Below are 11,125 nucleotides of genomic sequence, written 5' to 3' on the forward strand. Positions count from 1 at the left end.
AAATATTGCAAGAACAACGTGAACCATAAGCTATTGGTAAAAAAAAAGAAAGAAAAGCATATTTACCCGAATTTAAGGGGTCCTGAACCATCGCTTGGGCTTCATGAAAAAACATAGCCTGCGGATAGCGTACACTGCTCTAAACATCTCTGCCAAATTTTGCTTTTGTATGTGGCGCGTGGAGCTCGCAAGCAGAGCGCCAAGGCACCTTTTTCCCAAACACTCTTTTCAATAGAAGCCTTCTCACTCTTCTCTGACTGCTATATTTCGTCATATAGCAAATTCCCTACCCAGCTGTTATTGGCCAATCAATCAAGAAGGGTGTTCGGATCGGTGTGCTTCTTCCTACTGTTACTTTGTATAACTTTGTATATTTATTGATGCAGTTTAAGGGCACAGCTTGCTGCTGCCAAAATGTGCACGAAACAAGTGCGCCAATGATTAAAATTCTTCTGAGCCAATAGGAGCCCTCCTTGCGCGCTATGCGACTACCATAACAAATGCGGCACTAGTTTAGTTATCCCTTTTTGCGCTCTCTTTTGTTGCATCATCAGCCTGTTTTATGTCTGCAAACAGAAATATAGCGCTGCAACTACTTGAATCTCTGATTCCTCATGTTTGCAGTGATACCAAGAGGGCATCAACAGAAACCTGCGTAATCTGTGGTGCGATAGCGCTTTCAGGAGTCTTTTTTTTCCTGATCTTGAAAACGGACATAAAAAGTGCAATTTTCTCAATTTCTGCTGCATATTTCTTTGTAATATTTCTCCATGAGGTATAGGAAGGTGTTAAATTTGCTTGAAAATATTATTTGAATCATTTTGGCCATATTTCTAATTTTCCTATGTTTAGTTTTTGGTTACACAAATTTTTTGCTCCATCCCAATAAAATCGTGCAATAAGCAGGAGTCTACTGTTATTGCTGTCACAAAGAAAATGTTATCCAAACAGTCAACTGAGCTGTAATCAGTGCTAGTGTACTAAGCAGCTCAAAAAGTTTTGACAAAGTACGAAGCGCTAATGGCAAGTCTGGAATAACAACAGGGTGGAGTATTCTTATGTTATCACAACCCTAATTTAGTGTTCCTTTTATTAAAAGTGGACCATACTGTACATTCATTTCCAGGTACCTAAGTTACTTATTTGTTGCTACATTCTTGTTTTGCATGCTTGGAGACTTCCAAGCATGTGCAGCATCGTGTTTTCTTGCACAAAATTTATATAAGCAATAAATGCCTTGATATGTTCTGATATTCGGTTGTCGGCTTTCTTTTCTTGATTTAATCTGGCAGCTTATTTGTCATCTACAATTTGGTATTTACACACCCCGGCAATAAGGAAAAGGTGTGCCAGTGAGCTATGACACCCTTGTATGTTGTGTAAGCCAAAGCTGTGACCGCAATATAACTTCCTTCAAAAACAGTTACGCACACTCGTATGCTGCCCCAGGCACACTTGAGTGTCTGGGGCACGTTCATCTTGCAACACATTCTTTTACCTGTCATGAGGTGGGTGACACAAAACTGTGTGCCACTCTCTTCCTGCAGGCAAGGTTATAGGAAAAAATGGCCGCATTATCCAGGAAATGGTGGACAAGTCGGGTGTGGTGCGGGTCAAGATCGAGGGCGACAACGAGAACGAGAGCCCCCGAGAAGAGGTGGGTTCATTTTTGCTGGCATGGTGACTGCAGGAATGGGGCTTTTGTTTTTGCTGTTCGTGGAGTATTTTTGTAATCTTTGTTTTTATATGCAAAGTCTGAATGAAAGTTTCCATGCCATGGAGTCTGCAAGAGACTAGATCTGTTACCATTGCCTATTGAAGTGCTGCAGTATTACGCTTGGAACACTGCGTAGCTTTGGGGAATGAAAAATATTTTCTCTCCATCACTGTTGTTTTGGAGGGACTAAAGTCGTAAGGGTTCCCTTGTATGTAGACCGATCACAACTCTGGTTACGCATTGGGTGGCTTCGAAGCTTGAGACGAAGGATGTGCCTTGGAAATGTCGCAGGTGACAGCCTTTTCAGTGAGGGGAGAATGTTAAGGCTTGCTTTGTGAGGGGCTTAGATGCAAAGGCATGGTCAGTACTTTTGGAAACTGTGTGTGGTATCTTTCTAGGTTGCCAGGGTGAAAGGATTTTTGGCGATGCAAGAACTGTACACAGCCAAATGGTAGTGGACTGCTTTTGGACACGTGAGAGGAATGGTAGCAGTGGCTGTCTGGATTAAGCACCAGTGGCATGAATAAACAAAACTCTAGCCTTGGCACACAGTGTAATTATAAGTAGCAGGGAAACAGTTGTGAGGTATACAATACACAGCAAGAAATTATTGGTCAAGCCATTTAGATTTTGTTAGTGTGCTTATAAATCTAATGCTTTTCGACAAATCTTGTGTGTGTTTAATGGTGATGACGTGTCCTGCAAGGCAATTTTAATTGGTTTTTATGCAGTAGAACTTCACTTGAATGAACGTCTAAAATCAGGCCTACATTCACTTGAATGAATGGCTAAAGTCAGGCCTGCATTCACTTGAAAAGCATGCAGAACAATTTACATTTCTGAACAGCGTAAAGGTGCATCTGTTTTTGGGCCCTAGTGCGTGCAGTCCAAGAGTGCTTTATTCCAACAGTTACCCCATTCTACATGGCAAGGAAAAGCGGATGCATCAGACATTATTGGGCCCTCAATGGTGAGCTTTGTTCCATTCGTATTGGTACAGGACTGTCAAAGCATGCCTGTTAGGATGGGGCACAGGCTTTCCCTCCCCTCCCCCCCTTTTTTCCCCTTTTTTTTTCTTTCTCTGTAATATGAGATGTTATGAAGCTTGCTGAAGGAGTAAAATTCTGCTGAATTGTTGGAACCAGAAAAGTTCACTCAAGTGAAGTTTTGTTCTGCGATTAGCCGGACTTTATCTATACGTGGGAGCACTTGCTAGTTTGTCATGTTACTTTTGCACGCACCATGGGTCTCGGCAAGGTCATCTGGAGTTTGGTGAACTGTCTCTATCAGCATGTGGTACAGTTGGGCTGTCAGAGAGGATTGCATGCGCTTTCTTGTATTGACTGCTTGAGCTGTGGTACTCTTTTCTTCGCTTGATCTAGGCCTGATTACTGCATATCAGTTACAGCATTTTGTCAGAATTGTGCATATTGGTGTGTTTCTGAAAGAAATATTGCGTTAACTGTTTTTATGTATGTGTGTTGTGTGTGTGCTTGGACTATAGGTGCTTTAGGGAGTAAATGTAAATTTCTTGCACTTTACTGACAGCATTTTGCCTCATTTTCATGAGACACATCCAGGTCATGAGCTGCAACACATAATTCCTCCTTTCTGGCCTGTAAGCACAGGGGTTAACATCTAGGAATGAGTCACTTGTTAGCCGCCCGGTTATAGGCTGGAAGGTTTTTCTTGTGGGCTGCTACTCGTTCAGCACCCATTCATAGTATCCAGTCCACACAGCACAGCTACAATAAGTTGTTTAACCTCATAAAGCACACAAACTTGACATCCCAACTTTTCCAACCGCAGACTGGACAAAGCAATTGGAAGTTATCTTGGGAGTTTATTGAACACAGAAAACTTTTGCTTAGCAGTTGTCTGACACCTGAAAAGCCATCAAAGTGGTCTATAATTCCACCAAAATGGCATATGGCAGCAATTTTCACTGCTTAGCACATGTGAGTCTTGTACAAAACTTTTGTTGACATTATGCAGTGGCTCCAATGTAGTTGCTCCTAAGTATATGGGAATTCAATATAAAATTTATTCTGATTCTGTATGGGGCATTTGATAATATACGGTCAAATTAAGCAAGATCCAGAAAAAATGCCAGAACACACTGCTGATTCATTTGTCAGTATTTGCCCCGATTCTAACATGCCCCCAAATCAAACATACGCCTCCTTGCTACTTGTTCAAAGTAGAAAGCTAACGTATAAGTTATATTAAAGCTCCTAAACAAAGTAGAAATTTAACATGAGCCTGATCTTTTAACCAAGAAAAAATTCAGTGCCATTCCACTCTGGGAAGAACGATGACCAGCGAAGCTGTGAATGTGGGCCCCTTGATGGCTTAAAGCCTGCTTCACCTCCATTGTGGGTCGGCTCGGCATTGCACTATCTTCGGGATCAGCCCACAAAAGAAAAATTTGTCTACGTCAATGGAGACAAGATCCACCAGAACCTAGCCATAGACAGCTTCGCTGTAAAATGGGCAAGGGTCCTGTGGCAACCTAGTCCTATGGTTTCTTAGTCAGCTTCGCCGCAGTACAGCTGTGTTGTCCAGTAAAGCATATGGATGCCACAAACACTGTTGTGATTTCGTATGCTTTTCCTCTATTTTTTTATGTTAGTATTGAGTAAATATCGCAATCATTGTGAGCCATCGTTAGTGTAAATCTTGCTAGGTCAGACTGAAAATAGGCATTTTCAACGTGAGATGACAATCATAATGGGAACAGCGCAAACAAAACGACAAAGGAGTGAAAAGGACACAGGACGAGATGACAAGTGTTTGATGCATTCACTCTCCCCTGAGCTCTGCCAAGGCGTGCTGCCACTAAAGTAGTGGCTGTCCAGACCATGAAGGTTGCGGGTGTATGCTCTTTAGTCAAGTTCGAATTATGTGGCAATGGTGGATTTTAGGAAATAATGGCAGTTTAGGCTCATAAAAATACATAAATGCCGGCCAGGACCTCTGCTCAGTATCAAATTAACTTGAGTCAAATAAAAGGGGAATGAGGCATTTAAAATAACTTTATATTATTAAACAGTTTGAATAAAATTTCCACAGTTAATGTATTTTTACCAGCTGATTTCCAAAATACAATCATATTTTTTTCCTCCTAGGATAAATATCTTTTTATCAGAAGCAGGACATTTTTTCTTTAGGCCTAATTTGCTAATTAACAAAAAACTTGCACGGTAAACTAACTTCAACACACAGAATCAATTCTGAATATTCGTGTTATATCATAAACTGTAGGTCGTTTCAAGTCATTTTGAAGCGAAGTCATGGTGGCTGTAGCGCACAGAACAAATTACCTGTAGACAGGTGAGCCCAAAGGTGCGATATTATATAGCGAAAGCTTGGTAATTTGGACATGCATTCCAGTCTCTGCAAATGTGCGTACTTAGTCTGTGTCGCCACATGTTGATATGTGAGTATTGAGCTGTTCCTTGCTTAGTTAGGGGTACTGCTAGAGGTTGGCATACATGGGAGTGCAGCACATAGTGGTTAAAAAATAAAAACAATACTTCCAACTTGAAATGGACTGGAACGATGTGATCATCACTTTGATAAGAGCCATTCGAATGCTTCCCCTTTCCCATTTTGTTCCATGTGTATATACAAATCACGAGTGTGGCGAAATTGTTCTTTGATTCTGCTTGGTCAGTAAACATGTCCTTGTTTGGATGAAGGAGAGAGACAGAAGGCAAGAAGGAAAGGCAGGGGGCTTAACCAGACTGAGTCCAGTTTGCTATCCTACATGTGTGGGGAGGAATGTGGAGTGAGAGAGAGAGAACATGAGTCCATAGCGCTCTTGCACATGCACTAAGTTAGGTGTAGGATGTGTATAGTTGGGCCCTCAAGTCTGTTGCCTTCAGGTAGTGGAGAAGCACTCGAACTGCTTTCTGGGCTAATGAACTCAGGCTCCCAATATCTTTTCTTCTCTAAATGGCCTATCGTCCAGTCTATTCAAGGCACACTGGGGAGTCTGACATTGCTTATCAAAGCGAGAACAGTGGTACAGAAGATGTTTGGATGAAGGGATGTCTGTTGCACCAATGCAGCCAAAGCATGTTATTGGGAGGTCTTGCTATCCTTTCCATATTAGTGTGGATATCCATGCAGCCTAGGAGGGGCTAGATTATATGCATGAGTCGAGCAGAAACATACCGTATTTACCCGCGTATAACCCGCCCCTGCGTATAACCCGCACCCCTAACTTTGAACTCGACGGAAAAAAAAAAAAAAACTCGCGTATAACCCGCACGTTTACCTGAAAAAAAAAAAAAATGAGCGCTAGAAAGATGCAACTCACACTCAGTGATCATTTCGTTTTCAGAACATTTATTCAAACGACCGCCACCACGTCACTGGTTATCCGATTCTTAATCGTCGCCGCTCTCACTACTGCCATCCGAGGCTTCATCGCCACTCTCAAAGACGTAGTCGTCCTCGGAACCATCCAAACTATTACTGATCGCACATTTTTTTAAAGCTTTTGCGCACCAAATCGGCCGGTATCGCTTTCCACGCATCCACGATCCACTGGCACAGCAATGGAATATCAGGCCTTCGCACGCGTCCCGTCGGTGTGAGGGCGTAAATGCCGTCGGCCATCCACTGGGCATACAGCCGCTTCACGTGTGCCTTGAACGGCTTGTTCAGGCACACGTCGAGTGGCTGTAGCATGGACGTCATGCCGCCAGGTATTATGACGAGGTCGGTGCTGGTCTCGGCAAGGCGAGCCTTCACCGCATCAGTGCAGTGGCCTCTGAAGGAATCTAGTACGAGCATCGACCGGCGTGCCAGCAAGGCACCTGGTCTTCGCTCCCAGATTACTCGAAGCCAGTCACCGACTAGGCCACTGTTCATCCACGAATTTTCTTCCGCACGCACAACGATTCCTGGGGGCAGTGGAATGCTAGGTAACGTCTTGCGTTTGAAAATGACATACGGGCACAGTTTCGTGCCGTCAGCCAAAGCGCATAGCATGACTGTGCATCGCAGCTTGGCATTTCCGCCTGTCAGCACGCTGACTGATTTGGAGCCCTTTTTTTCCATGGTCGTGTCCATCGGCATCTCAAAGTACACAGGTGTTTGATCAGCATTTCCCACCTGAGACAGCAAATAGCTGTGCTCCTTCCGAAGTGCGATCACATATCGTTGAAAGTTCAACAACTTTTCCTCGTAGGCTTCAGGAAGCCGCTGGCAGATGGTTGTTCGCCGCCGCATAGAAAATCCATGTCTTCGCATGAAGCGCTGAAGCCATCCACGGCTTGCACGAAACTCGCGTGGAATGTTCAATTCCCGGGCCAACTTCAGGGCTTCCATTTGCGCCATCTCAGTCGAAACAGCGTGGCCACGACTTCTCTGCTCCTCAATGAACTTCGCAAGCTGCGTCTCGAGGTGGGGGTACGCGCCAGTCTTCGGACCCCGAAACGCTCGCCTGTCCCGGTTCGTTGCTTCGAGACTCTCTTTTTTCTTCCTCCAGTCGCGAATGCACGACTCGTCAACGTCAAGCTGTCTTGCAGCAGCTCTGTTGCCGATTTCTTCGGCAGCGGCTATAATCTTTAGCTTCTCTTTCGCTGTGAAACACTGCCGTCGAGTCGCACTCATGATGCCAAAACAAAGCAGGCAAACAGTGCAAACTGGGGTAAGTACACTAAACAGCGCCTAACGCGAGGCTCAACAATGCTGGCCTTTCGTTGGCCCTTCATCGGCTTGACAAGCGTCGATGACGATGGGGATGGCGGACTACACGGGGAGGCCGCCGCACATTGCGGTGAAGCCGACCCCCCCCTCCCAAGGAAAAAATTCGCAGATAACCCGCACCCCCACTTTTTAAACGCGTTTTTTCACATTTTGGTGCGGGTTATACGCGAATAAATACGGTAGTTTCCATGCGACTTCAATGCAGTGAGCATGAGTTGTTCTCTTTGGCTATTTGATAAGTTGGCATTTGGAATCCAAATTTAATTAATTTTTACTGTGCACTTCTGCGTAGGTGCACTTCCATGTACTGTGCGCTTCGCAGATGTACGTTTGTGTGTATGTGTATGTCATAAGCAAACTTTTTTTTTTGCAGGTACCCTTTGTATTTGTGGGCACAGTGGAAAGCATTGGCAATGCCCGCATCCTCCTCGAGTATCACCTGGCGCATCTCAAGGTGAGCATGCGGTTAGGCCTTGTTTTCCTGACACACTGATGAGACCTTTTGTTTGTTGTTTTTTTTTTTTTTTTTTTTCCCCTCGCCACTCAAAGCATGTGCCCTCTTGAATGCTTAGTTTTGTGCAAACTCTGCCTAAGCACAGCGCTCATTGCGTGTCTTCTGTTCTTGGAGTGCAGGAGGTGGAGAAGCTGCGCCAGGAGAAGCTTGAAATTGACCAGCAGCTTCGGAGCCAGCTGGGTGCTCCTCCGATGGGAGGTGGGGGCCGCCGGGGGGGCCTGAGCTACCACCCCGCCTCTGAGCACCACGAGGGGGGTCCTCCTCCACCTGCTATGGGCCGAGGGGGCCGAGGCCGGGGGGGTGCCCCTCGAGGAGGCGGTGCCCCCTGGGGCGGTAGGCGCTGGGCTGCCGGGGGAGACAGCGGGGGACGCTACGGCTCCTCTGCAGGTGGGCAGCAGCACAACCGGAGGGGGGGTGGCAGCAGAGGCAGGGGAAGGCAGTAGTTGCACCTTAAAGAGCCTAGGTCATCTCAAATGTGGTGCCCAATCCTAGTGTGGAAGTTCACACTTCAGAGTGCACAACTTGCAAGACTGAACATATCCTTCACAGATTCTGTTGCTGTTATGAAAGGAGGGAAATTACATGTAAGCACTTTAATTCTTCTTGAATTGTACCATGTGAACTGGAAGTGTTTCGGATAGGAAGGGTTCCGGTTAACAAGTGCAGTCCCATTAAACATAAATAAGGTGTGCACTTGCTAGACCAAGAACTGCTTGAAAAGCATAAGTCAGTGTACAGCACTTTTACATGAATCGAATTGCGCATGAAGCAAGAATGTCGGCTGCTAGGGAGTGAGCCAGTTTCTTTGGGTATTAGCGTAGGCACCTCTCAAGATGCTGCAATGTGCACCTACCTTGAATGGAATCACTGCATCTCTTTGGTGGAAAAGCCACATAAGCAGTGTTAGATGCTGACTCTCAGTGGAAATGAAAAGACGGGGAGGTTATCAAACCTTTGTGGGGCCTGGGAGCCTGGTGCTCAACACTACCAACTACTCCTGCCTTCTCGATTGTCACACTAACCATTACCTTGCCTGTGATGTAACACTCTAGTCTGCCAAGCGCCAAGTAGTGCTTGACACAAATGGCTTGTGGGTGGCAGCAGGAAGACAATGGGCATGTCTGCAGTGGCGTCTCTAGAGTGTGTGTGCAGGCAGCCCTGTTGGCAGTGGAGGTGCTACGCCCAGTGCCAAATGCGGCACTCCCACAAGGACCCTCGTCGGTGCGCCTTGACAGTGTGGGCCGGACTGTGTGTGTGTGTGCGTGCCTGTGTGGTCGGGGAAACCTCGTGCCTGCAGCAGGGGCAAAAGGGTCCATGTAGGAGAGTATCACCACACACGCCGTGACTGGACACGAAGCCAACTTTGTGTGAACATGGTGTCTGTGCCTGGACCATGCAATAAATGAGGCTGGCCTCTTCTGTCACCTGGGCTGTGTGTGTGAGCTGCCTGGGAGGGGGGAGACCCTTTTGCTCCTGCTGGCCAGTGCACTGCTTGCTTTGGCTGCTGCAAGGGTCTTCCTCCTCTACGTCAGAACTGGGGCTGCAGGTACTCCACTGTGAGCTTATGCACTAACCAAAAATAGTTTAGCCAAGCCCATTCGCTTTTACTGCAGTTGGCTGCTCTTACAACGCTTTTCTTTTTGCTAAATTCTGCAGGGCAATGCCAAAATACTGGCACATGCAAAGCCGTGAATGGCGGCACCTTGGTGTCATGAACAGTGGATTGCGTAGCCACAATTGCACAATAGCTGAAGCCGTAGCATACTAGAGCTGTAGTCTGAAGTAATCAATTTTCGAGATGTTTTTATATTTTGTCCTACCATTTTAACACCATGCATCACAGCTGTTCTAGGCAGTTACATTTCTGTGGACTACACCATAGCTCCTAATTTTTGATAGCATAGCAACATGAAAAAAATGACTTGGTAGTGTGCATGGCAGCTCCTTCCCTCCTAATCTTTTTACTAATTCAGCTGCTCACTGCACATTCAAGGTGTACTGAGCATGTATTGTGCTAGGGCTACGCCCTTGTTGAGGTACAGTTTCAGTTTAAGGGCTGGCTGTCTTCATCGCCATGGTGCACCTCTGCCACAAGGGCTGTCGCTTGCAGGCTTCAGGTCCGACAGACAGAATGGTCCTCCTGAGCTGCCCAGGCGAGGCGGAGGAGGTGGAGGGGGCCGCGACCGCCGCCGAGTGACAGACGAGGATGAGTCGCTGCTGGACAGCCACGAGGTGTCAAGTGTGGCCAGCCTGGACAGGGGCAAGTGGCTCTGGCATTGCCATGGTGTTCATTCACGAAACCCTCACGACGGGAAACACGGCAGAGGAAGTGTAGCTGAGGGGCAGCATTTAGCGCAGTGTGACACAAGCAGTGGATTTGGGACTCTGTATCTTAAAATATGCCTGGCAGTTGAAACATTGTCACTCATTCACTGAACTGTTCATTAAATGTGAAAACCACTGAAGAGTTTCATTGTAACCAAAAAACTGTTAGGGTAAGTTGGCACTTAGGCTTGCTGTACATTCTTGTTTTGGTGCGTGGTTTAGAACAGGAAGATACGACACAGGAAGGACAGTGAAGCACTTCACTTCTTCTGTCCCCTCCTCTCTTTTTAACCACGTACCAAAACAGTGTACAGCAATCCATTGTAAGCAGCTTGCAAAGGGATGAGCCAAGTTAAAGTTATCCATTGTAAACAGCCATCGAACAGACGAGGATGGCATGGGAGGACACAGGCAGGTAGGAAAAAAAATTTAGGAGGGGGGGGGGGGGGGGGGGATTTTGTGCCTTTTAGTAAACAAGTGCCTTTCAGCAAGCTGTATAATAAGCAGTTAATCAGTGATTATACTATACAAAGCAAACAGTGCTGGTTATGACCACTGTTGCAAAAAAAAAGCACAAGACTCGTGAGAAATATGGTGAAATAATAGGCAGAAGTCTCTACTGTCTGTCAATACACTATTATCATTTTGTGGCAGCCTACAAAAGGCAGCTTGAAAGGAATGAAAGTGGGAGCTTTCCATTTCTTGGCCAGGCTTTAAATTAATTGGGAAAAGGTTCAAACTGAGTGCACAAATGGTAGCCATGTCAAACAAAGTTCAGTGGGAGGGAGCGGCTGTGTTTCCCAAGTGGCCAGAAGTGTTGAACGGGTATATCGAAGCATCTACTTAAC

At 46.0% G+C, this 11,125-nt stretch overlaps 1 protein-coding gene across 7 annotated transcripts in view; it reads left to right on the forward strand.

The window, feature by feature from the left end:
* Fmr1 (synaptic functional regulator FMR1) overlaps positions 1–10,403 on the forward strand; it is a 60,986-nt gene extending 50,583 nt beyond the window's left edge. For 4 of the 7 annotated variants that reach the window (XM_050189656.3, XM_050189661.3, XM_050189658.3 and 1 more), the window contains 5 exons: positions 1,548–1,657; positions 2,628–2,687; positions 7,812–7,892; positions 8,072–8,339; positions 10,048–10,403. In XM_050189656.3, coding sequence (XP_050045613.3) covers positions 1,548–1,657; positions 2,628–2,687; positions 7,812–7,892; positions 8,072–8,339; positions 10,048–10,388 — 860 coding nt within the window. In that variant the 3' untranslated portion in view covers positions 10,389–10,403. The remainder of the gene's footprint in view (positions 1–1,547; positions 1,658–2,627; positions 2,688–7,811; positions 7,893–8,071; positions 8,340–10,047) is intronic. The other 3 variants (XM_050189663.3, XM_050189664.3, XM_050189659.3) reach the window with 2 other exon arrangements.
* The last annotated feature ends 722 nt before the right edge of the window (positions 10,404–11,125 follow it).

The sequence above is a fragment of the Dermacentor andersoni genome, chromosome 2, assembly GCF_023375885.2.
Source record: "Dermacentor andersoni chromosome 2, qqDerAnde1_hic_scaffold, whole genome shotgun sequence".
In the NCBI taxonomy this organism is placed as follows: Eukaryota; Metazoa; Arthropoda; class Arachnida; order Ixodida; family Ixodidae; genus Dermacentor; species Dermacentor andersoni.